We start from the raw sequence: 27425 nt of genomic DNA, 5'->3' as shown, positions 1-27425 counted from the left end.
TGAGATGACTGCCACTGTTACAAGTAATGTGATTTCCTTCCTGAAAGGATATATCCAGTCCATGAAAGCACTGCATGAGGAGAGACAAGACTAGAATCACATGTGGCCGCCGGGTTCACTGAGCTTTTGCATTTAAAAAAAAGCAAGCTACATGAATTTAAATAAGCAAAACTACCGGGAGCCGATGTTTCTCATCATCATTATCATCATTATAATCACCACCGTCATCACTATCAGAGGTGTGTGTGTGGTTGGTATGGTTTACTTTAATGTATGCTAATTACAAAAAAATGAATGACATCATCTTCTCCCTGCAACAAACCACAGCAGTTTGTAGACTATGATTAAAATGCTTTGTGTCTGTAAAAATGTCACAGTTCAGTTCACAGTTGAAATAAATCAAACACAAAATGATTTTATATTTTGGGAAGTACACTTATCTTCTTGCAGTGTTAGATAATACATTTGTTACCATATCACCATGTCTGTAGGATAAATATGACGTTTCATGTAGCATTCAGTTATCTTATAAAGTCTTGAAACAGGGGAAACAGCTAGCAGGGTAACACACAAAAAAACTTGTCAAATTTTAATTTAAAAACTTTGTTTGCTTTGTTCGGGTTAAACAAACAAGATGTGATGCGTTCAGTGGGGAGTTTACAGTCTGCTGGTGGAAGGATTTTTCCGTCTTTAAACAAGACCAGGCTATCTATTTCTCCCTGCTTCAAGTATGCTAAGCTAAGCTAACCAGCTTCTGGCGGCAGATTCATATTTACAAACCCCACATGACAACGGTATTCATTTTCTCATCTAACTCTCGGGCGAGAAGGCAAATAAGCATATTTCCCAAAATGTAGAACCTGTTTCTTCCAGGACTTTTGTAACTTAAAGGCGAATACTGATTCTCTGCTTTTCCCTGTTCGTGGCTGCTTCTTCAACATTGGTTCAATGGTGAACAAGGCGATGAAACCAGTATCACAGAGGACTTCTCTGGGTTTAAATGTACATTTTCCTTGCCTCGAAGTGTCGAAGTGTCGCACTGTTTTTATATATAAAGATTATTTGTATATAAAAGCGTGGACACAAATTGTACTGGATCACAAAGTCAACTGTCGGTGTAGCAGCTCGACTTCCTTTGTGTCTCTGAGATGTTCACAGATAGTGACGGCATGGGCTGCATAAACAGCGACATTTAAAACTGAACAGTATTTGCCCTTGATTGTTTACAACTGTCCACCAACTGGTTACACTGGCAGCTCACTGCCCGGTTTATTGATTAAAACGAGCTTCATTCGTTTTTACAAAAGGAAAAAAAGGAGAAGAAATACTTGATATGATTAGAACGGTTTAGTCCCGGTCTTTCAACATGCAATATTTGTTCACGAGTTCAGACTGAACTGGAGGAACAATCAAATCCTCTTTTAACCCTCTAAAATGGCCAACGTTAACTACTGAGGTTCCTCACGATGATAGCAGAGTCAACGATATCAACTGAAGGCCACATAGAGGTTATTGAACGAGAACTTGTTGAAATTGAGCTAATAAGCAGTTTCCTGGTAACGCCACGATGAGTAGCCTCAGGTGTCTATATAGTTATTCTACAAAAGCAGCTCTGAAGGCAGGGCAGGGAACAAGGCTGACAAAGGTTTTAAAAGTTCATGGAAAAGACGAATAACAATGTTCTACAAACTTCAGCTCTACAAGTGGTTGTGGTGGAGCTTCAGGGCTCAAAGTCAAAGTTTGTCCTCCTGCCTGCAGGACGGACCGGGTCTCTGCAGGTCGGAAGTCTCTTTTCATGAAGAGGGGACTCTTCTTTTCCCGCCTCTTCACTCCGAGGACAAACAGGATGAGGTCAGCTGGTTGTTTAAGCTTACTCATGCCACGGTCACGGAGCAGAGGTGGCAGGGTGTGGTCCAGAGGTCAGCCGATGTTGGGCAGGTCACACCCTCGTGTGGCGACAGCTGTGGGAGGAGCTGGCGGCGGCGTCTCCGGACGGGGACGGGGGGTCGTCGTCGCTCGACTCGTTGTGCTCCTCTTTGTGGAGGCCGAGGCTGATGTGGCTCTGCAGGGCGGCCGGGGTTAACCACTCCTTGGGGAGGCAGCTCTGCAGGAAGGGGATGCAGGAGCTGAAGTACGCCAGTCTGTTGACCCAGCGAGGGATCTCATGTCCACACAGCAACTGAAAAAAGTCGGAATACGTTGGTGTGAAACTTATCGTCTTTATTTTATTCGCATCATTTAAAAAAATAAGTTGACCAGAAATAAACAGCGAAATAAACCAGAAGATGTGATGAATTTGTGGATATTTGTATAAACAGGAAATGAATATTTCACACTTCAATTCAGTTGAGACTCTACAGTCCCGAACAAGCTTGATCCTACATTTCCCATTCTTTAATTTCAGGCAAAATGTTAACACAGTTCATCATCTTCGTTCAGGATGTTAACATGCCAAACATTTAAGTGCTGCTGAGGCTGATGGGAATGTAACTCGTCTTACAGGTATTATGTTGTGAAGAATGGAGCAAGAGAAACAAGTTAAGCTTATGCAACCCTGATGACATCAACAGTTAGTTTTCACACCTACATAGTGAATGTCAATGGCACCTGAATAGCCCTTACTTATGGTATTTTTGCAGTTTGGCTTTCCCTGAAGATATGCTACTTTCTTGATTCTTGTTGTTCTGAGTTTGTACTCACGGTTGAATTCACTTATTGTAAGTCACTTTGGATAAAAGCATCTGCTAAATGACATGTTATGTAATGTAATGAATGTGGTGGAGTGCCCCTTTAAGTCTCTGGACAAACTTTCACATCAAAGTATATTTATGTCGAACTTATATTTAGCTACATCAGCACTGCTCTGTATCTTATGTTTTCTGTAGAATACGTACATGTAGGAACAGAAGAAAACACTTAGACACAGTATCAGACTGACCTCAGACAGCGAGGAGGAGAAGTGGTTGCAGTTTTTGTGCATTAGATGGTAGGCGTTGCCTTTGAAATCTTTACCCAGCTCCTCCATGATTTTATCAATGTCCTCCTCTGTAAAGTCGGTGGTGCCCAACACAATGGCCTCCCTGTTTCCAAAGCAGAAAAAGACCCATCAGCACACATTAACATTAATAACCGCTGAAAGCACTGTATGCTAAAACGAAGCAGGCACTCACTTGAATTTGAATGTCTCTCCCAGTTCGGGGGCGTTCCCCGGAGTGATCTCAAAGATGCCACTGAAAGGGTACGGGTGACCCCCGTATGCAAATTCTGTGAGGGCAAAGATGCAAAATACACATTAAGTCCTTCGAAAATAAGCACCAAACGACTGTAATCACACATGTAATCACACATGTAATCACATGTAATCACACATGTTTAAATCATTAGGTCGGGCTAATCACAGAGCGCTCTGCTCTGTGATTACAGAAGCACAACAGAAAACAGAGGTGCGCTCTGGGGCACATTGAAGAGAGCCCTGTGCATTGTGAGCTCACTATATTCTGAATTACATTTGAATCCATAGATTTTGACAACAAACCAACATATGGGAAATCCTCAAAAAAACAAGGATGAAATAAACACAGTGATTTGATAAATCATATGTTTAAGCTCGTCTTCTATTTAGATGTATGAAGATGTCACTGTTGGAAAATAACATTTAGACATCTACTGTTCTCAAACTGGAGATATTTCTATTTTACTGGAATATTCCCAAAAGTATGTCTTCTTTTCCACTCCAGTTCCAAGGGAAATATTGCACTTTCTACTCCACATTTGTCTGATAATTGTACTTACTTTACATATTAACAATTGATGATCTAATACAATATGATGTACTGTTACAGATTGAACTAGTTGACAGTATATAAATATGTTTTTTAAAAAATCCAATTTCACCATTCAACAGTAAAATGCTATTCACAAGTATCGAAAATGATAATGCATAATAATACACAGTTAACACTCACAAGGGCAATTTTTCAGCATAATGAGTATTTTACTTTCATACTTTATGTACATTTCGCAAAAAAGACGTAAAGATGGGAGACCTTTGTGCTTTTAGCTCTCATATAGAGTCTTGTGATGGTATTCTAAATTCAACATGATTAAATCCATGCAGTTATTCTGCAACAAAAAAAATGCTGCAAGGACAAAATCATTTGCTAAAATTAAAAGGAGAAGTGATTTCTGGCATCGAAAAGGAATGCATTTTCACAATCATCATATTTCACAGAGCGCAGAGGATATATTTCTGGTCGCATAACAGGATTCCCAGAGATCTAGTTTCACGGTGGTTTCTGCTTCCCATTTTTCACACCCACACACACACGATAACTAGTGAGCCTATGGTGACACAACCCAGAACAATGAGGTAATGTAATCAGGAACAATTTTCCAAATTCCATTTTTAAACCCGGACTTCATTTGCCTCGTACAAACCTCCCAATCAGAGGCGGAGCAGGTCTGAGATCAGCCAGCTGTGCTGCTCTGGCGAGCTGTAAGGGGATTATAAAAAGAGAAACTAAGGAAAGGTCTTACCTCTGCCATAGATCTCAATGCCTGAGTGGAAGACTCCAATACCCAGATTGGAAGTGTATTCATTTATCCAGTACTGCAGAGAAAGAGAGGGACAGGTAGAGAGAGTTCATGTAGGATCAATACCAAGAGTTATTTGTGTTGTATCAGGATCAACAACACAGCAGCGCTACAGGAAACACTGGCCGTGGGTCAATTCAGTCATCATTTAATTATATATAAAGAAACAAAACAGCAGTTCTATAGGAAACTATGGCCTTCCGACATCAATCAATTCAGTCTCAGAAAAATACTTGATTGTTAATGAAATTGTATATAATACATATGATCATAATATAATACTTGAACATATTAGGCTGTGCAAATAGGGGGTTACAACATTATTTTACCCCTCTTTTGATATAACAACTTGGCTTTAAAGGAATAGTTTATTTGTCTTCAGGGATCACGTAGCTTCTTTCAGGTGCTATTTTAGGTTGTTGTACTCAAATTAGCATTTTGTTTTATTCAGATTTCGTGAGGCGGCTGTAGCTCACTCTATGGAGCAGGTTGACTCTTTATTGGGAGGTTGGTCATGTGACCCACCAGCTCCTCCTGAGAACACTGAGGATGACTATCATGTATCTTCTTCTTCTTCTTCTTCTTCTTCTTCTTCTTCATTCTTTGTGTTGTGTTGTTTTCAAACTCATTGTTCTTCAGTGCAGAAAAACAAGGGTTTTCCTGGTTGAATAGATTCTAAATCAAATACTAATTCACTTGTTTCCTCGACTCATGGCGTCCCAGCATGCACTGGGCAAAAAAGACAATCAAAACAAGGGAAACACCCAGAACTGATCCATCGAGAGGGCAGACGAACAATCGACCACACAATGGGTCTCTGATCTGTTCGACCTCCTTTGATTGCCGGGGGAAGATTCACACGTGAGGAACGCCCGAGGTGATGCGTGAGCCACCTCGTCGGCCTTCACTGCAGACACTCCAGACATAATTCATGGCGGGACCACAGCTCCTCAAACCACCAGCGCCCCCCGCCGACACGAGACACCCCTGAGGAAACGCGCTAAGAGCTCTGCACGCGGCCCCATATTAATAATAGAGCACATGTCAGAGCGATAGAATAAAAGCATATCCAGCTCTTTACTCTGTGTCAACAGTCAAAACCTCGACGGTGACTCCCACCCACTTCTCTCACCGGGGAACACGATAATGGAAATCTCAGTTTCCTGGTGAGAAAGAACAATGCACGAGAACAAAAGGCTCCCAGAGAAGTGAAATGAGATTGAGCTGACTCTCAAATGATGATGTGACTTTTGCCCGGTAAAAAAATCACACTTCTCTGATGATGATGACTCGTTGCCGCGCCGACCAACTGCTGCAACAGTCTCCCCCCCCCCCCCCCATCATGTGGACATCCTCTTAAGAATACGAAGCTAACAGGTGCAGGGCATTTGTTGAGAATACTTCAGGTGAGCAAAAGAAAAGCGCCGATGATTCTGCTTCATGAAAATTATTCAATTGTCATCTGCACAATTTCTATAATTCTATTCATTGTACTTTTAACACGGTCCACGCACCCTTTACAGCGTGGTTGGAAGCACGTATTAGCATATTTTCGACGTTAACAACTCGAACTGCTCTGCTGAAGCCGGTGTGCAAACAAGATCATGTTTTGCAAATATAACACATTTGTGATCATGTAAACTGAGGAAGATGGTGTTTGTTAAAGGCTGATAAAACATAAATACTGAATAAACAACTATGTTAGACAGGCAATTTTTTTTTTTTTACAAATACTATCCTTATCAAACAAAGGAATCGAGCCAAACAGCATATTGCGGGAGAGGCTATATTATAGTCATTACAAAAGTTAATGGGCTTTTGAAAGAGGTTTTTTACTTTTGAAACAGATCCAATAGCCATTAAATGTATTTACAATCATTAGTTTCCTCTATATCGTTTTCACTGTGGCGGGGTTCGCCATTCCCACACGATTCAAGTTGTGACCACACAAAGTACCTCTGCATTCGAAGTACTTCACCATAATAACCAGCTCAGCATGTCTCTTGTACACTTTTCAACCCACGTGTCGGTGATTAGTACATATATGTATACATAACAGCTTAATACACGTGTTATAGTCGAGGTGTGTCATCATGTATCATTAAATACGATTACAGATGTTATAAGACACTTATTTTTACAGATAGAGGTTATAATTGTTGACAAATACATTAAAAAAGCAGTTATAACTTCTGTTTATCTGCGTAAAACTACATTAGACTGTTTTAATGTATTACATTGATATGTGCAATGAAAACATTCAAAATCTGGGGAGTTGAAGTAAAGTGTCAAAACAATATCACAACCGTGTCGGTGTAAATGGATTAATTCTGGACATGTTGCATCATATTCACTCTGGAGGCTGTTCAGTGAAGAGACCAGGCACATGTCTGAATGAAGACTCTTGTCCTTTAATGGGATGTGTGTGTGTGTGTGTGTGTGTGTGTGTGTGTGTGTGTGTGTGTGTGTGTGTGTGTCCTGTGAGCTGTGGGTACAGTGACAGAGAGGTTGAGTGAATGTCTTGTTTCAAAGGAATTACCTACTTTCTCATCTTTTTATGTTTTTAAAGTCCACTTGACATTCCTGTTGATACTCAGATCAGGACATTGTCACTGGACACATCACCGCTTTTCTTCAGTCTTTGAATTTATTTTGAATTTAACAATCTTCAGACGTCCGTGGGAGTAGAATGAAAGCAGCATTGGAAGATGATTGACGCCCAACTGTGGATTTATACAAACAGTCTCGTGCTGCAGGCAAATCACGAGCTACCTGTCCTTCGTGTTCTGTTCAAGACTTCTTCCAGCATTCAAATGTAGCTGTGGAGTGCACTGTGAAGTGCACTTGAGTGGACCTGCTATTTCTGGTGGTGCATTCACTTACTCTGCTGGTGTCAGATGACCCAACTGCTACACACACACACTGGAAGAAAACATTTGAATATAAAAATTAAGCAAGTTGAGATGGGTTCTTACCATATCGTAAACGTTAAGGATGACAGGTGCATTGGCCATCGTATGGCTGTCGGGACCTCCACACCCCTCTGAAGTCACACGGTCACCCCGCGGACAGCGGTCTGCTGGAGGGGTGGAGGCTGCTCGTTCCCCCCCCAAGCGAGACAAAATGTCCCGAAAGAAACCGGACAACTGCAGCGGGCAGAACCGGAGCCACTACGGCATGTTCGGTTTTTTTGGGGGGGGGGGGCGGAAGCGTGAAAGTCGAAATACCCGGGTCCCTAAAAACACCCGTGTGTCAGGAGAACCGACGCCGGTAAGAAAAAGTGTTTGAGAAACGTGTTTCTTTAAAAAAATTAAAAAATTGATTAAAAAAAGCAACCACAAACAGCTCAAAATGTCATGTCACAAAAAAAAGAAAAGAAGATTTTAAAAAACCGCGTTAGAGGTGCAAACATGATCCACGACGGACACGAAGGGGCCTGCGAGTGTTGCGGCGCGAGGCGGGCGCCCTCCCGTCGCCACGGGCGGGAAGGCGACAGCTAGGGCGGACCGACGTCGACGATGGAGACGGGGAGCGGGACATCGTTCACCCGGTGGATGTCGGTGTAGCTGCGGGAGAGGACTCCTTCGCCATGGCGGTGAACTACAGTTGATGTGGAGACCGGAGCAGGAGGAAGAGGAGGAGGAGGTGGAGGAGGAGGGGGGTCAAGTTCAGCAGCAGCATCCCCGGCCGGTGCTGCTCCCGCGGACCGTCCGCATCCAGCAGCCTCTTCTTCGTCGCGAGGAGGGGACGAACCTCCGCGGCATGCCTCCTCCACTCAAACTGCTGCGATGGAGAGGCTTTTTTCTTCTTCTTCTTCCCCCCACCCCCCCCTTTAAAAATGTAATTAATTAGAAAGTGCCAAAGCAGCCGATACCCACCCGCGTGGTGCGGCTTGTTGCGCAACTCTGCCTCCGTCTCTCTCTCCCTCCTGTCGGGACGGAAGCTTTTAGATTACATCATATGCCTCCGAGGGAGACGGAGCTGCTGGTGGGTGGACAGTCATAAAAACACTGCACTGCTTCTGCGAGCCGGGGCCCTGGTGAGATGTGCTGACGAGGCACCTCCGTGCTCAGTCTTTCGCCCCTGAAACCCTCCGTTAGACATCATGTCACGTTCAACACCGGCATTGTTATTTATTTGTGTTTGTGTTTGTTTCGTTTGTCAAAGTTTTTTTTGTTTTTGTTATGAGTACAAATGGTAAATAAATATATAAAAAATTAAGTATAATGCGACAACAGCTTTCCAGGTATATTGTGTGATATCAAATTAGGAGAAGAAATAAATTCTTCACCACAATTAATTTTAGTCGTTTAGTTGTTTATATTGCATTTATGCCCCCCCCCATTGAATATTGATACTATTAAGCAGTCGTACGTATACATGATGTGGTATTATATACTGTATACACGAAATACTTTGTCGAAATTGTCTACATTTATTTTGAAGGTAAAGTGCAACATCCGGTTGTATGCTATAGTTTGCTAACTTTACAGATTTATGAGTGACTTGAACATTTTTTATTTAGTATTAATCGGAGTTATGAGATGTATTGAATCACAACTACTGTCATTCTTAGGAGAATATGTTTCTTATCTAATAAAGTTGACTTCTATATTACTATTTACACTCTTAATTTTGATTAAAAACTTCCTTTTTTGAAGAAGTGCATTTCAAATCTTATCTTATCACTTTTTAATACATTTCTAATGTGGGTCAGTTGAAATAATATCAACATGGTCAAATTTGACTTTCATCATTTCTATTAATCGTCTTTCTAATATTGCGACTTGCTATCAATATTTTGACCTCATATATCTGAATATTTTTATTTTTCCTAAATTGTCATATTTGATAAAAAAACATATTTAAAAACATGTAATAATGTCAAATATTCTCTATTCTCTGAAACTAAATAAAAAAGAAGCCTCAAGCAGGATAATGGAATAACTTTTAATACAGTAGGTGCTTGGATGTAAAACACAATATTTTACATCATTCATTAGTGCCTCGGATCTGCTTTCTTCTGGTATCCTGCACATATTTCACAATCCTAATCAGCAGAGCGACGAGAAATGTATTTACAGACATCAAGAGCCACATAGAGTCACACAATTTGGTTCTACGGAAGTTCGAAGATTGTGGCTAGTGCAAAAAGTAAAAAAAGAACAAAAAAACATTGCTGACAGCAACTTATTTCTTTAAAGAAAACTTCCCGTTACATTGAACTGGCACAAAACAGATTTTCAGTATAAAACTGTTGATCTGTGGCACAATTGAACTAAATTATAACATACTCCAATTCCTTAGCAGAAGGTGCGATGTGACGATGAACACTGGCCTCGATGCACGATGAGAAGAACGTCTTCAAGGCTGCGACATACAACCATAACATGGCAGCGTCTCCCAACGCAGTCTTTGGCGGCGGTTAAGAAACAAGCCGCTCACCACATGATAATTATCTGAGTAATGACTTGTTTTAGATTTAATGGATCACCCCGAGTGACCCTGTGACTCTTAGAATAAACCCTTCAAAGTGAAGTTAATTTAGTTCAAAATACACTTTGAACAAGCGTATTTTGCTTTAAATGGATACATCGGATGATAAGCACATTCCATTTAAAGACCCAAACCAACAAAATAATAAGTAGCGAATGATATATTGGCGCAACAGAGCTCCACTGTTGTCTAAATAAATATATTTAAAACATTACTGAGCCACAAGGTTGCACTGGGTGACATGTTTCTTCATTACAACGCTGGCACTGAAGTCTGCTGCCCAAACGACTCACTAAAGCAACGAATATGTATTAATTCGCAGCTGTAGTCCAACAAATGCACTTTATTTCCTTCCCTTTGAGTAACGTCTGCTAAACACAACGGTGCCAAGCTATTTTAGGATTTTTTTCATAATGAAACTACATATTTGTGATTTGTTTTTTTTAAAGGATTCACATGTTTAAATAAATGGGAATGAACAGGAAGTCGTAAAGTGTCGAGAAACTGAGTAACTCACTGTCGGTTTCTGGCTTTTTAATGTCATTGTTTGACAAGAAAATAGAGATTATTGCCAGCAACATCCTTTAATTTAACGTATTAATAGACGTATCGGGTTGATTTGAATTTTGATCACAATTGAGGACCAACAAGAACCAAGCCTTTACTTGGAATAGACAGAAAAAAGGCACTCCGAAGTCAATGACAAGACACAATTTTACACATTATCATTTACCACTCCTCTCACGATTCTGTGCAACGAGGTGCAAAAAAATATGAAATGAAAAAAAATTAAACCCCTCGGTCACCTTCACATTTAAAAACACTAGAGGAACTGAAAGTAAAGTGGGTTCCCCTCACGTCGACGCTCAAGACAGGTCTGCCATTCAGGGATGGAGGTGCGCAGAGGCCGGCGAGTGACTGACCACAAACGCCGTCTTTCAGTTCGCAAATGGACCCTGAAGCTCGAGCCAGTCTGACCCGACCCGAGGATTTAACAGTATTCTGTGTACGAGCCGCCGTTGGTTTCTGCCCGGGCTCAGCCCCGCAGCAGGAATATACACATCCTTCTTGTTCTCCAGACGATCACACAGTTATCTATTAAGAGAGCATCCTTTTGCATAGGAAGGGTGTCAAAAGCTGCCATTAAATCACATTATACATGTGAAAATGGAGAATCTCATCAGTGACACCTGAACCTACTGATAAAAAAATAATAATAGTAATAGCGTCTGCTGATCCCCACCCTCTTTCTTTGGCCTTTAGCAAAGTTTTTGATCTTAAAACAGACGTCGGCTTCGTTAAAAGTGCTTCCTCGGGAGCCGCATGTAAATATACGCACAGAGCGCTGCGACTCCGGCTAAAGCGACCAGTATTTCCAGAAGAGACACGGAAGATTTGGGCTCGGGTTGTGAGCCCGTCGGTCCGTTCCCGTGATTAGGAAACTGCAAGACACAGATATGAAAACAAGAATAAACATGACAGCTGAACTGGAGGTGATCTTTATGCAGAGATGCACCCGTTATCCGTTTAAATCACAAATGCAGACGGAGAGAGACGTCGCCCGGTTGTCTACATTACATTCTGGTGTCGGTCACATTGTAGTTTTAATAAATAGTCCAAGAAGTGAGAAATCAAATTTTAAAAAACGACTTGATGTTTATCGTTTGACTCAATTTAAACCTAAAACACTTCACATTTAGTTGGATCTAGTTGTTGTTAAAGATAATGGAGCAATTTTATAACATTTAAGATCACCATCTATTAGCAACGAGTAAAGGCTGAAGTATACTAAACATTTTTATGAAATATCATCCACCGTATCAGTCATACGGAGGGGGTGAGAGAACAACTGTTAAAATGGGGATAACCACGCAGTTGTTTCTTAAGTACACTCAAAAAAACGATTCAAGCCCTTCTTAGAGGTGACACATTTAAATATTGTTTGATACATTTAAATAAATCAATTACAAAACGAAGATATTTATATTGAATGGGTGTAACACAAAATGTATGAATACTTTCATTTATTAGATTTATTTAGGTTACACTCACAAAAACAATTCAAGCCCTTCTTCGAGGTGACACATTTAAATATTGTTTGATACATTTAAATAAATCAATTACAAAAATAGATATTTATATTTAATGGGTGTAATACAAAATGTATGAATACTTTCATTTATTAGATTTATTTAGGTTAGATGGTGTGCATATCAACTCAAAATGAATGTGTTTCATTGAGGACTACCCTTTGCGCATGCGCTTTCTGAAAATCAGTTGTTTACAAGGTGAAGACACTTTCAGGGCTGTACGGTGGTGTAGTGGCTAGCACTATCGCCTCACAGCCAGAGGGCCGTGGGTTCAATTCCCAGTCGGGGTGTTCCTTCTGTGTGGAGTTTGCATATTTTGTTAGTTAGTTTATATTTTGAGTTGGACAAACATAAATTAATTTAATGAATATCGTTATTTTATTTTAGATGTATTTGATACAAATGAGTTGGACTAACTTAATTACATTTTATTGCACTGATGTGCTAAATTTGAGTTGGAGTTGCATATAATTATTGGATGGAAAACCTGCCAACAATTTAATTGAGTTCATCCAATGAGTCATTTCTTTGAGTGTAGGACTTTGCTCACTGATATGACGTTATGTCACCATCTCAAGGCTCAAGTAAGACCTCCAACAACAGCATAAAAATCACTTTGGTGAAATAACACATCAGAAGTACAGAGGTGCTACTAGTTCGGTGCTCGGGTATTTATTTACTATTGTGCTGAGCTGTATCTGCTTTTATGTTCTGGTGACAATTTTCCATTGTGGTGGACAATAGGGCTAAAATATTTTTTTGGAAATCCCCAAGTGCTTAACAAAATGAATACAAAAGCACAAAAATCAACAAACCACTCAAACATTTGAACACAATGAAGCGGTCCTTTTAAAGCACCATGGTTCATACCCTTTTCAGAACACGGAGCTCCACGTCCTCCCCTGCAGCCCTGAACAGATCCACGATAACTTGGTGCGTCAGATCCTCAAGTTTGGCTCCGTTGATCTACACATCCCACAAGAAGAAGAAAAAACATGTGGTTTTTGATTTACCTTCACTCTAAATTAAAATGACTTTATTGACTTTGAGTATATAAAGACATTAAACTCTTACTCGCTGCACCATTAAAGTTTTCACCCCTCTGTAAATCAAATTGTGCAATTGAATAGTGTACTTCTGCACACTTATCTACAAAAGGCCACAGAGATGACATACACCAGTTTCTTTTTTTTTTAGTTCTTTTACTGGTTTAGAAGGCTCTTTATGCTCTGGAACCAGTCTGCATTACTGTTTCGTTGTCATTTTGTAATCTTTCACAGTCTTTTAGATCCTCAGCTGCTTGTAAATAGACAGCTCCTTAATAATGAGGGGTTAAATGCAGAGAAAACATTTCGTTGCCTGTGTACCTGTACAATGACAATAAATTGAATCCAATATATATATATATATATACACACACACACACACACACAGACACACTCACTATCTAAAACGTATTTAATCAGGACAGCAGGTCTCTACATCTTCCGTTGGAAAGTAAAAACACATCTTTTCCAACTTTACCTTGAATAAAAACAGATTAGCACTTTATTGGCACCTAATTATGGTATTTTTGTAGTTTTGCTTTCATGAGGAAATGTTACTTTCTTGATTCTTGTTGCTCTGAGTTTGTACGCATGGTTGAATGCACTTATTGTAAGTCACTTTGGATAAAAGAGTCAGCTAAATGTATTTATTCAGCCTTTACCTACTCGTGCTTCATTTTATTCTACATCTTTTAATGTTTTATTGTTCCCATGTTTTACATATTCCGTTGTTCCTACATGACCCTGTTCTTACTATATGTGCTGCCTCTTTTCTGTCGTGTATTATCACACAGTCTGTGGACGTTTCCTTCACTTCATTGCTTCACTTCCCTCCTCTGCATCCTTCACCCCCGATAAGAAGAGCACATGCTTTACCGCCAGGATCTTGTCCCCTTCGTGGAGTCTTCCGTCCAATCCTGCAGCTCCATCTTCTTTAATTTTGCTCACGTAGACGCCATTGTCGTTAATTAAGTACTGCTGGTCCACGCCCCCGACGATATTAAAGCCCAGGCCTAAAAAAACAACAACAACAGACACGAGATATGAGAGTAACAATGGACGCCATTTGTTTACCAAAGGAAAAGTTGCTGATTCAATCCCAACATTGATCTCAATGGCTCAAAGTGCACGACAGAACTGCTCCTCGGACACCTCTCACCTGCCACACAATAAGAGTGAAATCAGACACAACGTGTGTCTCATGAAGCTCAAATAAAGTTCCCAGGAGTCAGAGGTCAGTCTGTGGGAATCTTCCTGAATCCTCTCGGCATGTCATCTTCTAACAGACCACTGTGTCCTTATTGAAGTTTATAAACAGATTAATATGTAACGCCATTCAAGGGGAAGATTTTAATAAATTACTGTGTCATTATTAAAGTGTATAACAGACTCGCCGTTAAAGGGGACGTTAAATCTGACAGGCCGAGAAGTAACGTAGCTTTTAAGACTCGGACACCGGCAAAGAGCTTAAATGTCATAAAAATCAATTAAACAGTTTTTTTTGGAGCTCGGCGGGCTGTCACAGCCCCCCAAAAGCCCTTCTTGCGCTCCGTGAACACACACAGAGAGCCGGGGGAGGTTCGGTTATTTTTGATACGCAGGATTTAGCCGTTAGCTTCCAAAATGCACACGAGATTGACACGTCGCTAGCTAACCGAGCTACCGTTAAGTCAACCGGTCCTCTTACCGGCTGAGCCCCGCTTCAGTTTGATGTCCACCACGTTGGGCGAAGAGTGCAGCGAACCATTCATTTTTGTCGAGGCGACGAAACGATAAAAAAAAAAATAGGTCTCTCGAGGCGAACGGACAAACTATTTTATGTGAAGGTGAACCTCATTGAGGAGTTTGGATTTGCTTCCTTTCGACGCAGTTGACGGTCTGTGGTTGTTGCCGCCCCCTGGAGGCCCGAGGCGGTACTGCATGCCGACCTATGCTCACAGGACAGGAAGGCTAATCAGACATGACGTCAGGTACTTTTACTTTTAGTGGTACACTCAGCTGCACGTCTTATACAGGTTTCTAGACTGGATTATTTTTATTTTCAACATGTGTCATATCAGTTATTATTATGATTCTTCTCTCTGGAACAAGGTCTGCTGCAACTATGTCTTCTTTTTTTAAAAAGCCGAATATTTTACCGTATCGAGCGTTTTCTCAAATAATGTATTAATCCATCATATTTTGTAAACTTTATCAAACATTGGAAACTATCGTCAAAGAATGAATTGTAATTAAAAATCTACAAATGTGTCTTTTTTGTTTTCTCCAAAATTTCAGCGAAAGTCCAAGAATAAATTGTGATATAAAAAAAAATGACGACGATATACATTCTACCACTGTGATCAACAAACGCACAGAAGTACATCCTATAAAAATCTGATGTTTGACTGCTTTGATTAACGTTCTCCCCTTTAGGGTAAATAAAGAAACATAATGGGAACAGGGAAACTATATTTATTATGTGCACAGGCAGAAAAGTGTACAATATTCTGAATCAAACAGCATTTTCAGTCATTATTTGTTTGTTGCCCTTTATTTATAAGCATATAATCTCAAAATATTGTACCACTGTTATCTTTGGCAACAAATCAGAGATCTCATCCTTCTCCTATCCAACGATCAACTTCAAATGAGACTCACTTTTCACCATTTCTCTCCATTTGACTTCAACATGAAATCATAATTTGTAAGACACGACCTTCCAGTCTAAGAGCTCGGGAGGATTCACACTAAAGAAAGGAGGAGCTCAAAGTCTGTATATTAACACATTTTAAGAAACTTCATCATGCGCCTATGATTGTTAACAGGCCAGTGAGCTTTTTGGGGGGTTGGGAGGCTCAACCAGCACTGAAGAAAGAAGGGGAAAAGGAAACCAAGTTGATTTTCAGCATCACACTCATGCATTGCAAAGGTTTATCAAGATATTGATGACAGGATAATAAACAGACACGCACTGTAAACAAATTACAGCATACTAGTGAAAAATCTGTTTCACTTGGCCTACAATCTTATCATTAGGTATAAATTAGTATTTCCTTTAAACGCCTGTTTAAGATGCATTCGCTATTGTTAGGTCCTTAAATATTTTGTATTGTGAGTGGCAACAAAAAAAATAGATCTCATTCAGCAAAAAAAGAGAAAAGGATTATAATGTGCTGACTCTGGGTTAATTTGCCATTTGTTCTGTGATAAATGACAAAGTGCCACGTGGGCAAAGATTGCACTTGACTGACTATTATTGTGCCTCAGAAGCTCCACCGAGGTTTTGCGAAAGGACGTCACACACGGTGGTAAAGTGTGATGCCGGGTCTCCTGTCCAGCCCGGGGTTTGGTAGCCGAGCTTCAGATCATGTTCGGGGCCACGCTGTAAAGGATGACGTCTCCGGTCACCCGCAGCAGGTTCACTTCCTCGAGCCCTCCGACTCGGTGCTCGTACTCCAGCAGGTGGTTGCCGTCCACCGCCACTTTAAACGAGTCCTCCTCCACGAGGATCTTCAGCTGCAGGAAGGGGGAGGGGCAAAAGAAAGTTGATGCACAACATGCTCCGCGTTGACCCCAACGACGGCTTCAGACTGCAAAACATCCGCTCGACGACAAGTCGACCCGACGGGAACACAAAACAGTTACGTCGCTGAAATAAACACGTTACCTCAAAGCGGCGTCCGTGAACAAATGGGAAATGTCCTTCCCGCTCCTCCGGCCCCCAACAGCCACCGAGGTTGGAGTTCCTGACGACGGTTTGCTCATGAACGCGAGGGTTCAGGTGAAAGACGACATCTGGACCTTTGAAGAAGTCCACTTGGAATCTGAAAGAGAAAGATAAGGACGGACAACTAATCATTTGTTACAGTGTCGAATTATTACAAGATATATGCGGCTAAAAAAAAAAAAAAAAAAAGGTAATACTATTGGTAATTCATGAAGTACATTGCGATATGAGGCCTCCGGTTGTGTTCCTCAAACAGGAAGCAGAATTAGAGGACGAGTGTACCTGTCTGCACCGGGAACAAGCTCCCCCTCTATCGTGATTACAAGTTGTGGCATAATTCCAGCATCAAGTTGGAGATCATACGGCACCATCTGTGAGAAATTAATACAAACAATGTTTGGAATTGTGGCAAAACATTTACCATGCTCTGTTGAAATATGTACAAAAGTAATTTTAAAAAAGTAAAAATCAAAGCATAATGAGAAATTGTGATTTACTGTGTTTATTAGGGAAAAACACACAAAAAGCAACATTGTTTATCATGTTTATAATATCCCCAGTAACAGAAGTAGAATGACTCACATATGATCACTAATACTCCGAACTAAATATCACAAACTATCGAGGGGACTTTTAGTTAAACATTATTCAAAACTTTGACCCGGTCCACAATCCTAAAGAAACACCCCGATGAGTCATCCCCACCTTTTAGTTCACAAAGACTCATCGTGACAAGAAGAGAAAAGTACAAAACAAAAAGAAATATGAAATCAGTTTTCAACAGTTTTACCACAACAACAGTACAAAGTGTCTTCTGAGCAAAATCAGAGAAGACAAAAAAACACTTTTGAGACTTGTACATGTACAAAAGTGATCATACAAGATTTAATCAAACTGGAATTCCATCAGAGAATATAAATGTGTATTCATACATTAAACATGAGTTCCGGGTAAATGTGTAATTTTAAATCATATTGCACTTAATTAACTTAATACATTGTCCAGGCAGGTTGAACATATATCCTCACGGTGTACTGTGTATATAATCTTTCCACATGTTCACGTTGGCTAGTCAAACCATGTGTTGAATCTGGAAGTGATGTCCTTGTCCGACTGAAAAGTTGAGTTCATTGCTTTCAATTATATGGTGGATTATATCTGGGCTGAAAGACAAGAATACATTTTTGATAACTACTTCTGAATATTTCTTGATTCTGCTTCATGTTTTGCTTTGCGACCCAGCAGAGCCCACGAGACAGAAATGATCCCAATGCAGCCCTCGCTGAACATGTACCATCATGCAGTAAATCCCAACAAGGCAGGACACCAGCTGTCTTTGGATCAGCAGCAGTAGGATGACACCACAGCAGACACACGCAGCATTCTACAAGAAACCCTGTGCTAGAATATCCATGTAAGCCGGAGACCTGCTAAGGTGGCCGGCGGTGTAGCTGGTGGTCAATTCCAAAATCCCACTGACACCGCCACCCCCAGAGAGATGCCCCACTGCCCACCGGAGCAAAAACACAGCAAAGAAATGCAGAAAGCAAGCAGCACAATGTTATCTGTGAAGAGTGTTGGTACTCACCATCATGCCTCCCGGAGCGGACGGCCCACCGTACGGACCCATAGGCCCAGGGCCTGGACCCATAGGCCCAGGACCCATAGGCCCAGGGCCTGGACCAAAGGATCCAGGGGCCGGAGGGAAGCCCCCCCCTGCAGGTGGTCCCCATGACCCAGTGGGAATTGGGGGGAAGCCTCCAGCAGCAGGGTATGCAGGGAACGCACCAGGGCCAGGAGGAGAGAATGCACCTGGACCACCAGGTCCGTACATCCCGTTGCCTCCTCCTGGCTGACTTCCTGGGTAAGGCACATTTGGATAAGGACCAGGGGGAGCTCCGGGGCCAGAAGGAAATGGTCCAGTTGGGTAAGGACCGGGGCCTCCAGGTAGTTGTCCTGGAGCTCCTTCAGGAGTGTACTGCCCAGGGAACTGCCCAGGGAACTGCCCTGGATGCTGCCCAGGGGCTCCGGGGAACTGCCCGGGGGCTCCGGGGAACTGCCCGGGGTTCTGCCCAGGGGCTCCAGGGCTGGAGGGAAACTGCCCTGGAGCTCCTGGTGCAGGTGGGAATTGTCCAGGTATTCCAGGACCAGGGGGGAACCCGCCAGGTGCTGAAGGAGGTCCAGGGTATTGCCCTGGTGCCCCAGGACCCGAGGTATATGGGAATTGCCCTGGGGCCCCAGGGCCAGATGATCCACCAGCAAAGCCACCCGGAGCGTTGGGCTGGGTGGGAGCTCCTGGGGCTGCAGCCGGCCACCCTGGATTTGCCGGATGTGCAGGGTTACCGGCGGGAGCAGTCGGGTTTGTGTTTCCTATTTTCTTTGCCTTGCTCGGAGAGCTGTCGCCTAAGGCATCTGACAGCTGAGGGAGAACAGAATGGGAAAGTGACTCACTGAACACATCTGAAAATCTGTTTCACCACTAAAACTGCGCGATCCTTTGAACTCACCGAGAAATCTGACATGATCTGAAAAAGAGAGGAAAAAGACAAGACACAACTTTCAGTATTTCTACATCAGGAAGTTTACAGCAAGCTGTCATTAAGCACAGAGGGCTCGTCGCATGGAGGCTCTGAGTAATAGCACGGTAAATATTTCCATCCCCGACTGGTGACTAACAAAATCCATTTTGGGCAGAGTCGAAATCTCTGGATCAAACTTAAATAGCATTACGAGCAGTTGTGACTTCAGCTGCATTATTCACGGAGTCGTTACTTCTCACAGTTTCCAGTTCACCGCTGTTACCGAGTTGGCCGCCGACCGAGCTAGCAGCAGCTAGCTAACTGTTAGTCGGCGTTCAGATGGTTCACTTAGCTCGCTTGTTTTAGCTCCTCTGTGTCAAACAGGAATAAGTAGGAAACAAGTGACGTGTCACGCGACCTCACCAGAAGATGAACTCCTCTCAAATGATATGTGGGGTGACGGAGATAATGAATCCAGCAGTTGAAGCCAGTTAGCCAGTTAATCTAGCCTGCCGAGGCACACAACTACAAGCTAACGTTGGATCTGCTCTCGCGACTACAACTCTGGGCAAGGGAGGAAGGAAGGTGCGCGCGCATCGATGATGACGTTTTCCGGAAGACACACGGGCAAAATATGGAAGCGCACATAACATACACACAATCTAAAACCGATTTATATAGAAGTATAAATAAAATAAGACCGTGACGACCTGTGACAAATGTGTTTTGAAAATCATACATTTCAAAAAAATATAACTTTTACGATAATTGTAATTTTTTTAAAGATTAGACCGAGGATCTTATTATGATGTTATTCTACCAGGTGACATTTCTGTTTATTTTAGATGTAGGTACCTGACTTTATGCAACAGCTATAGGGAACGTGATTAAATAGAAATTAATTCAGGATCATACACCACTGTAGGCAGATTACCAGCTGACGTCATAAAATCGAAATAAGATCTGATGTGTTGCTCTTTGTCTCTCTAAAATACAATGTAGGAACAAAATGGGTGCTCATTAGTTCACGTGCAACCACTACACCTTAATTTAAAAAAGTAGATGAAATATTTGGCAGTCAAATCGAACATGTTTCATCTTAAGAGTTTTGTTTGGGATTGTTTTGTCCTCTTTTTTTAGAGGTGATAATATTCTTTCAATAATCCTTTACTTTGGTATGGTCTGCGACCCACCAAAAAAGCTGATTTAAAATCATTTTTTTCGGGTAATCTTATACCGTGAATATAAACCTTCTCTGCAAAGTAACTAGAAAGTTAGCAGTAACTAAAGTTTTCGTCTCGAGTAATTTCTGTGTATGTGTGTTTTGGAAGAGAAGGGCTCGTGTTTGATTGGTCCAACCAGTCACAAGATGATGGTAAGGAAGAAAAAAAATATTGTTGGCGTTTCTACCATTCAGAACAGCAGCTGCAGCTTCAGGGATTTTTAGTTGTAACTCTACGACAATGGTAAGTTGTGAGCTGAGCTTTTCCTCACTCGCCGTTCTGCTTTTTAATCGTGTGCTTCGAACAAACGTGAACTTCCGGAACAATATGGAGGAAAAAGTGAGACTGCAGATAGATTGGCAGCGTTTGCCTGCTAGCTTAGCATGAGTTCCACCCTCAGTCCATTGTGTCAGTGTCAAGCTAGTCACAATATAACGTCGGGCTTATCCGGTTATCGATTTCACAATAAAATAACTTTGGAAAATTCCATAATATTGTTTTGTAGATTTGCTGTGAATCACGAGTTCCAGCTCAATTATATTGTAATATTATATTATTTTTAAATTATATTAGACACACAACATCTGATAAGATAAAAGCATATATAATATTTCATGTAATAGTTTCCATTCATGTTATTAGATTGTCACAACATATATGTCTGTCATTGCATTCTAGTTATAGTTACTTTTTCAGACAAAATTTAAATAAATTAATGCTGTTAATTGAGAGGTAATTCTCTTCTCTTCGTGGCTTAAGTTGAAACAACAGTCCAAACCTAAATATATTAAATTGGCTATTGACTTTGATAGATACAAGCAACACATCATCTCACTGGAAACTCTTCAACCCAATATGTCGCTGATAACTTTTCTTCTAATGGATTTATCATTTCAGATCTAATATGATTCTTGCTCCACTTTTAAAAAAAAAGACGTCCATTGGTGTATGCTTTTATTTTGAAGCCCAAGCTTGCGGACTTCCTCGATCAGTGTAGCTAAGTCTCGTTAGCTAATCGTCGCAGGGGTGATGGGGTTTAATGTCTGGGTTTGGGGAGCTGTCTCATCGCAAGCTCGCTCATTGTGATGAACAATCATTTCCTCCGTTTTTAAAAACTTGACGGATCAACTGTCTTCAGTAACAAACACCATGTGTCTAATAAGATAGTAAGATGCATTCAATTAAATGTGAAGTTAAAGTCAGCTGACTCCTATTTCCTGGATGAACTGTGAGCAGAAACCAGCGAGCTAAGCTGTCAGTGGCAGAGACATTTAGAATTGAGAGCAGAATAAAACCTGTGGCCTTTTTTATTGTCGTGTCTGTTTCCACATTGTCTTCCTTTGCATCCTGTTTTTCCAACTCTCTCATTCTCCACCACAGACACTTAATCTTGAAAGATTTCTCTCTGAGCTCAGTGAAATCCTGACTCCCACCAGTGTGTGTGTGTGTGTGTGTGTGTGTGTGTGTGTGTGTGTGTGTGTGTGTGTGTGTGTGTGTGTGTGTGTGTGTGTGTGTGTGTGTGTGTGTGTGTGTGTGTGTGTGTGTGTGTGTGTGTGTGTGTGTGTGTGTGTGTGTGTGTGTGTGTGTGTGTGTGTGTGTGTGTGTGTGTGTGTGTGATATTCAGGCGAATACAATCCTGTTCCTACTGGTTTATGTTTTAAGTCTTTGTGTCAGAATGGACTTCTGAAGAAAGATGGTAAAAAGCAGGGTATTAAAATGTTGCTTTACAGCTTAGCAATAAAAAAATATGCATGAAAATCACTTGAAGCTGCAGTCTGTGACTATTTGTCTTTATTTGTAACCACAATTAATTTTGTTGGAGGGTATAACTGCATGCTCCATTTCTAACAAGTCCATATATATATATATTTCCACAAATGCAGATGTATTGCTTTACATTCTCAACTTTCTTTTTTTGATGACATATGAAGATGTACTGGATGGATTGTGAACATTTAACTTGGATCAAATCAATATGACATCAATGATATTAATTTAAACGACGTTAGATACGTTCTGTGTAGAGATGAATACATTTTAAAGGGTGATGATGAGGACAAAAATAACGAAATGAATGAATTCCTCTTAAATCCAAACATCCAGGCTTTGGTGTGTGAGCTCTGTTCAGTCTAATCTGTGTACTGATTGTAATTTATACATATGAGTCGATGTTTCTCCTGTCTTTTTTACCCAGAGTGAATCACTGGTGGTGTGTGATGTGGACGAGGAGCTGGTTAAAATGGTGAAGAAGTTCCGCTTGCGGAAGGAGACCAATAACGCGGCCATCGTCAGTGAGTATTTCAATTAGATGTTTAAATAATGTGTTTGTGAAAGAATGAGTCTCAACAAAACGTATCCAGTTCCCTCGATGTGTTGCTTATGCCTGAAATAAAGTCTTAAGAGATATTAACATCTTGTTCCACGATGTGGAATAAATCCGTTGACACTCCTCTCGTGAACTCTGAAGCTTGTATGTGTCTTAAAGGCAGTGATGTGTGTGTATATGTATATCTATGTATATATGAGACTACAAAGCGCCACCATGCCGCCGTTACAGCCTCGTTCTGTATTTTTATTTACAGCCTCGTGTTGGCTTTTTGCTTCTGGCGATTGCATTCAGGCTGCACAAAGTGGTTTTCATCTGGGAGGATTATCTTGCCGAGTGTCCTAAACATTTGCCACAGAGTTTATCTTCTGCAAAAATCCAAAGTCCAATGGAAAATTCCCAACCGGCTATCTATTCACGTCGTCCTTTAAACAAATAGCAAAAGGCATTTGTCCCATAACATACATTTCCAGCTTTTTTACAAACTCTTATGACATTTTTTTAAACGTATGTTTAGTTTAGCGCATTAGACGCACATTGTGCTGCTGGCAATCCGTTTGATATGGAGAGCGTAGGATATATGCTCTGTTTACATGGACCTCTCAGATCCTTACGCCTGCTTTTAGGGAAGCACTTCAAGCTATCAAATGCAGGGAGGATAAAGTAGATCCTGATTATTAGTATTACTTAACTCTGTGTTATGTTCACACATGGTGGTAGATCCAAAGAGAAACGTCTTCCGAACGCAAACAAATAAAAAATGTTGTGGTCGTCTCGTCATGGCGATTCAAATTGTAATCCTTGACTTTTAATACTCAACAACACGAAAGCAACTTTGTGCAAAAACATGGGGAAAGTGTTGAGTTTGCTGACTCTTAAGGTCACACACACTTTTTACACAAGTAAAATATATGAGCCGAACTATCACAACTTTTTGTTGTTGTATTTTTCCTCTTATATTTGGTTGATTTTCTATATTAAAAACATCTTAAAATGTGCTACTAAACTCATGCGATGGTTTAATATTTCTTTTTTCCTTTTCTTTTCTTTTTCTACCCCCTCAGTGAAGATTGATAAAGAGAAGCAGCTGGTTATTCTTGAAAAGGAGCATTCGGTAAAAAATAGTTCTTAAACCTGTCATTATAACGTGCCGTACTTTATTTATTCTTGTTCACGGTCAACTTTCACTTTAAAAAATGTTCATGCACCAAATGGAATTCTGCGATGATGAATTTGTCAAATGTATTTTTGTGTCTTTCTCTTCAGGATATTTCTCTTGACGACCTGAGTGACATACTGCCCGAGAGACAGCCCAGATATCCTTTTGAATAAGTCAACGTCTTATTTTAATAGTTGTAGTGACGTTTTTTTTGGTGTTGATTTCCAATCATTGGGTTTTGTATTCCTGTCCGACGTGAACGATGTTTACCGTCCTTAGCGCCGCCAACGTTTATCGTCTACAGTTACAAATACGTCCACGACGACGGGCGCATCTCCTACCCGCTCTGCTTCATCTTCTCCAGCCCCGTGGGTGAGAACACACACGGACTCGCTGCCCAGCGAGCGCATATGTTGTTTACTCCGCCGCTCCGTCCCTCATCCTCACGCTGCCGTCTGCGTTTGTGTCCGACAGGCTGCAAACCGGAGCAGCAGATGATGTACGCGGGAAGCAAAAACCAGCTGGTGACGACTGTCGGAATGTCCAAGGTCAGTGAGCGGCCGCCGACACTGAGCTGGTTTAATTCACGGGTCGAATTGTTTAATTATTCTAGATGTTTGCTGTAGATTTTAGTTCGTCGTTAAGTTGAATTCATTTTGTGTTTTTTTACTATACTTAGTTTTTTGGTTTGTTTGTTTATTATTTGGGTAACACCATATATATATATATATATTATAAATTTAAAAAATATATTTTTATATATATATATAATAAATCAAATATAAATGTAAAAAAATAAATATATATATAATAAATCAAATATAAATGTAAAAAATATATTTTTTATATATATATAGATATATAATAAATCAAATATAAATTTAAAACAAATATATATATATATGTGTGTGTGTGTGTATATATATATAAATTAATTAATAAAGAAGGCATGTAGAGGACCAGAATGCAGTGGGGTGGCCCAGGAGAGGGATTCTTTCTCTGCTCTTTTAATTTGCTCAAATCAAAACACACACAGACGTGTTGCATGGATAATGAACTGAACCACAGTGGATTTAGACTTTCAGAAAAATTGCCCCATTCATTGAGGTCAGCATGGAGCTCAAAGCACCGCTGTGCACAAGTGCTGCGAGCATTGGCTGTAGATGTGTATGAATGTGGCATTCATATACCAGATATTTGTATTATATTATCTACCATCTATTCCAGCTCGTACCACGCTTTACACTGAACTGCATCCTAAGACTTTTCCCTTTTTTAAATTGTATTAAAAGAAAATGCTACATCTTTTCCTTTTTTTGGTATGCTTTTACAGGTGTTTGAGATCAGAAACACGGAGGACCTGACGGAGGAATGGCTGAAAGAGAAACTCGTGATCTTCGGCTAAAGTAATCTCGTCCGGTGGTCTGGGATGTGAGGAGGATCCCGATTGCACAACCTCTTAGGGGAAGAACACACACACACACACACCACAGTTAATGTTTCCCTCCTCTCTGTACCAGACTGGATTTAGATATTGTTTGAAATACCTTCTGTGCTCAGTTTTAGGCCTCTTTGGTGAAAACCCAGTTTGAGGCGGGTCTGCTGTCGTCTCCCTTGAAAACCAATCAGCGTGCCAGTGTTGTGTCTGTAGTGAAGTAACACTCCGACAGCTCTTCAAGAAGACAGACATCCATTGGTGTCATCCACCCTTCCTCAGCATGTTCGTCGGGGAGAATTTAAAGACATTGACACAATAGTTTACACTTCTTTAGTTTAACCTTTTTTATGTTTAAAAAAAAAAAAAGATCTTAATTTGAGGGACTCTTTTTGTTTTTATTCCTGGTGTATGTAGGGTCGTGTGAGCATATACTTTTTATAGCAGTCATTTTCTTTTGTGGTGAAAAATAAACAACCGTAGTTGCAACTCGGAGAACAATACAGAGTGCAGCTTTAGTCAAGTCTTCCCTTTGGTTTTAATTTACTAGCATATGATTTAAGGTAAATAAAACCCTGTAATCACTCCAGTCCACAGAGGAGAATAACACAAAGACCTCAGGCCTCTATGAGATGTGTTGTTCCTTCTGCTGTGCACAATACAAGCTGGCAGATGTTCCCGCCGGTCCATCCTCAGATCTCCATCTGTTGAGAGAAATCAGGGTGACTTATGGGTAAAGCTGCATTCTGCCTTTTTTGGGCATTTGTCACAATGAGATTCCACTCCTAGAAATGATATTTCCACAGAAACATTCCAGACAGAGCAATTTATTATGACTTGCAACAAACGACTGTCTTGAAAACACTTCTCACTTTTTAATCTACCGGGCATCTCTGTTTAAGTGGGTCACCTGTTGGCTAATATTGTGCATCGCATTGCTGTTATTAGCGATTATGAATGCTGTGCTTCAGTCTGATTGCTTATTGCTGGTCGCAGCGTGACAATATTGGCTGTGACGTCTCCATAAATGCCAGTTGTGCTTAACATTCAGACTTGATAGGTACTGTACATTTCCATCTTCCATACACAACAGTGTAGCTTGTTGAAGGCTGATATTGATATTTGCATATTGAATGCGTTAGCAGAACATAATAACTATTTATACAATTACATTTCAAGTTTGCAATGAAGCACAGACTGAAGTTAACGTGACAATTTTTTTGTTGCTTTTTTACATTTCAAATCCAATGTGTTGGAGTGCAGAGATAAAACAGCGGCATGTGTCACATACACACGTGTTTTATGGGTATTTGGCTATTTTTCACGCCCCAAAGTACCAGGTCTTCCATGTTGTCCATGCTGATCCTCAACAACAGCATTTAAACCAATCGAACGCTCTAAAACGTCAAACCAGTTTCTGAGACTTTAAGGATTAGTGGCGACCAGCCTCGGATACTTAAAGCTACACAAACATGCACTTAAAAAACTGCAAAGAAATGATTGTATTGCTGGCGCTGCATGCTGTTTTTGTTGTGCGCGCTGAGAGAGAAACTTCCATTTCCTTGATCTGATCCTCAATAAAAGCTTAATATCAGCTCTGTTTATTGGTCTGACCTTAATAAAGAGTAATGGGCACACAAATCCACATTTGACACGATTTTTATTGAGAAACTCGTACTTTGTGAAGCATAAGGAAGTGTTGTGGATGATTTAAAGCCCCCTACCTACAGTCATTGATGATGTCATACTAGTCGACCATACCAATGTTGTATCTTAACTTTTGATTTTGTCGTATAAACATCTAAATAAAATTATGAGGCCAAAATATA

The 27425-nt window shown here is 40.8% G+C and overlaps 4 protein-coding genes across 5 annotated transcripts; 1 reads left to right on the top strand and 3 right to left on the bottom strand.

Annotated features, from left to right (window-relative positions):
- Positions 1-389: 389 nt before the first annotated feature.
- On the bottom strand, positions 390-8362 carry LOC130201240 (deubiquitinase DESI2). Its single transcript, XM_056426053.1, has 5 exons — positions 7569-8362; positions 4537-4609; positions 3171-3264; positions 2939-3080; positions 390-2179 (listed from the first exon to the last, which is right to left on the bottom strand). The coding sequence occupies exons 1-5, from the start codon at positions 7605-7607 to the stop codon at positions 1940-1942; spliced, it is 588 nt and encodes a 195-aa protein (XP_056282028.1). The 5' UTR covers positions 7608-8362; the 3' UTR covers positions 390-1939.
- A 1167-nt stretch (positions 8363-9529) lies between these two features.
- Positions 9530-15085, bottom strand: synj2bp (synaptojanin 2 binding protein). Its single transcript, XM_056426054.1, has 4 exons — positions 14913-15085; positions 14102-14238; positions 13050-13145; positions 9530-11531 (listed from the first exon to the last, which is right to left on the bottom strand). The coding sequence occupies exons 1-4, from the start codon at positions 14974-14976 to the stop codon at positions 11388-11390; spliced, it is 441 nt and encodes a 146-aa protein (XP_056282029.1). The 5' UTR covers positions 14977-15085; the 3' UTR covers positions 9530-11387.
- Positions 15086-15663: 578 nt separating this feature from the next.
- Positions 15664-20002, bottom strand: lgals3a (lectin, galactoside binding soluble 3a). Its single transcript, XM_056426280.1, has 6 exons — positions 19877-20002; positions 19442-19459; positions 18523-19353; positions 17217-17305; positions 16875-17031; positions 15664-16723 (listed from the first exon to the last, which is right to left on the bottom strand). The coding sequence occupies exons 2-6, from the start codon at positions 19454-19456 to the stop codon at positions 16568-16570; spliced, it is 1248 nt and encodes a 415-aa protein (XP_056282255.1). The 5' UTR covers positions 19457-19459; positions 19877-20002; the 3' UTR covers positions 15664-16567.
- Positions 20003-20729: 727 nt separating this feature from the next.
- On the top strand, positions 20730-27190 carry gmfb (glia maturation factor, beta). Of its 2 annotated transcripts, XM_056427212.1 has the most exons (8): positions 20730-20919; positions 22871-22967; positions 24067-24116; positions 24269-24318; positions 24451-24533; positions 24636-24709; positions 25495-25592; positions 25722-27190. In XM_056427212.1, the coding sequence occupies exons 1-7, from the start codon at positions 20917-20919 to the stop codon at positions 25564-25566; spliced, it is 429 nt and encodes a 142-aa protein (XP_056283187.1). In that variant the 5' UTR covers positions 20730-20916; the 3' UTR covers positions 25567-25592; positions 25722-27190. The 2 variants fall into 2 exon arrangements, with proteins under 2 accessions (XP_056283187.1, XP_056283186.1); XM_056427211.1 differs by having other exon boundaries at positions 20736-20919; positions 25495-27190.
- The last annotated feature ends 235 nt before the right edge of the window (positions 27191-27425 follow it).

Source organism: Pseudoliparis swirei, chromosome 11 (genome assembly GCF_029220125.1).
Source record: "Pseudoliparis swirei isolate HS2019 ecotype Mariana Trench chromosome 11, NWPU_hadal_v1, whole genome shotgun sequence".
Lineage (NCBI taxonomy): Eukaryota > Metazoa > Chordata > Actinopteri > Perciformes > Liparidae > Pseudoliparis > Pseudoliparis swirei.
Note: the sequence above shows the minus strand (reverse complement) of the source record. Positions and strands in the feature narration are given on the sequence as shown.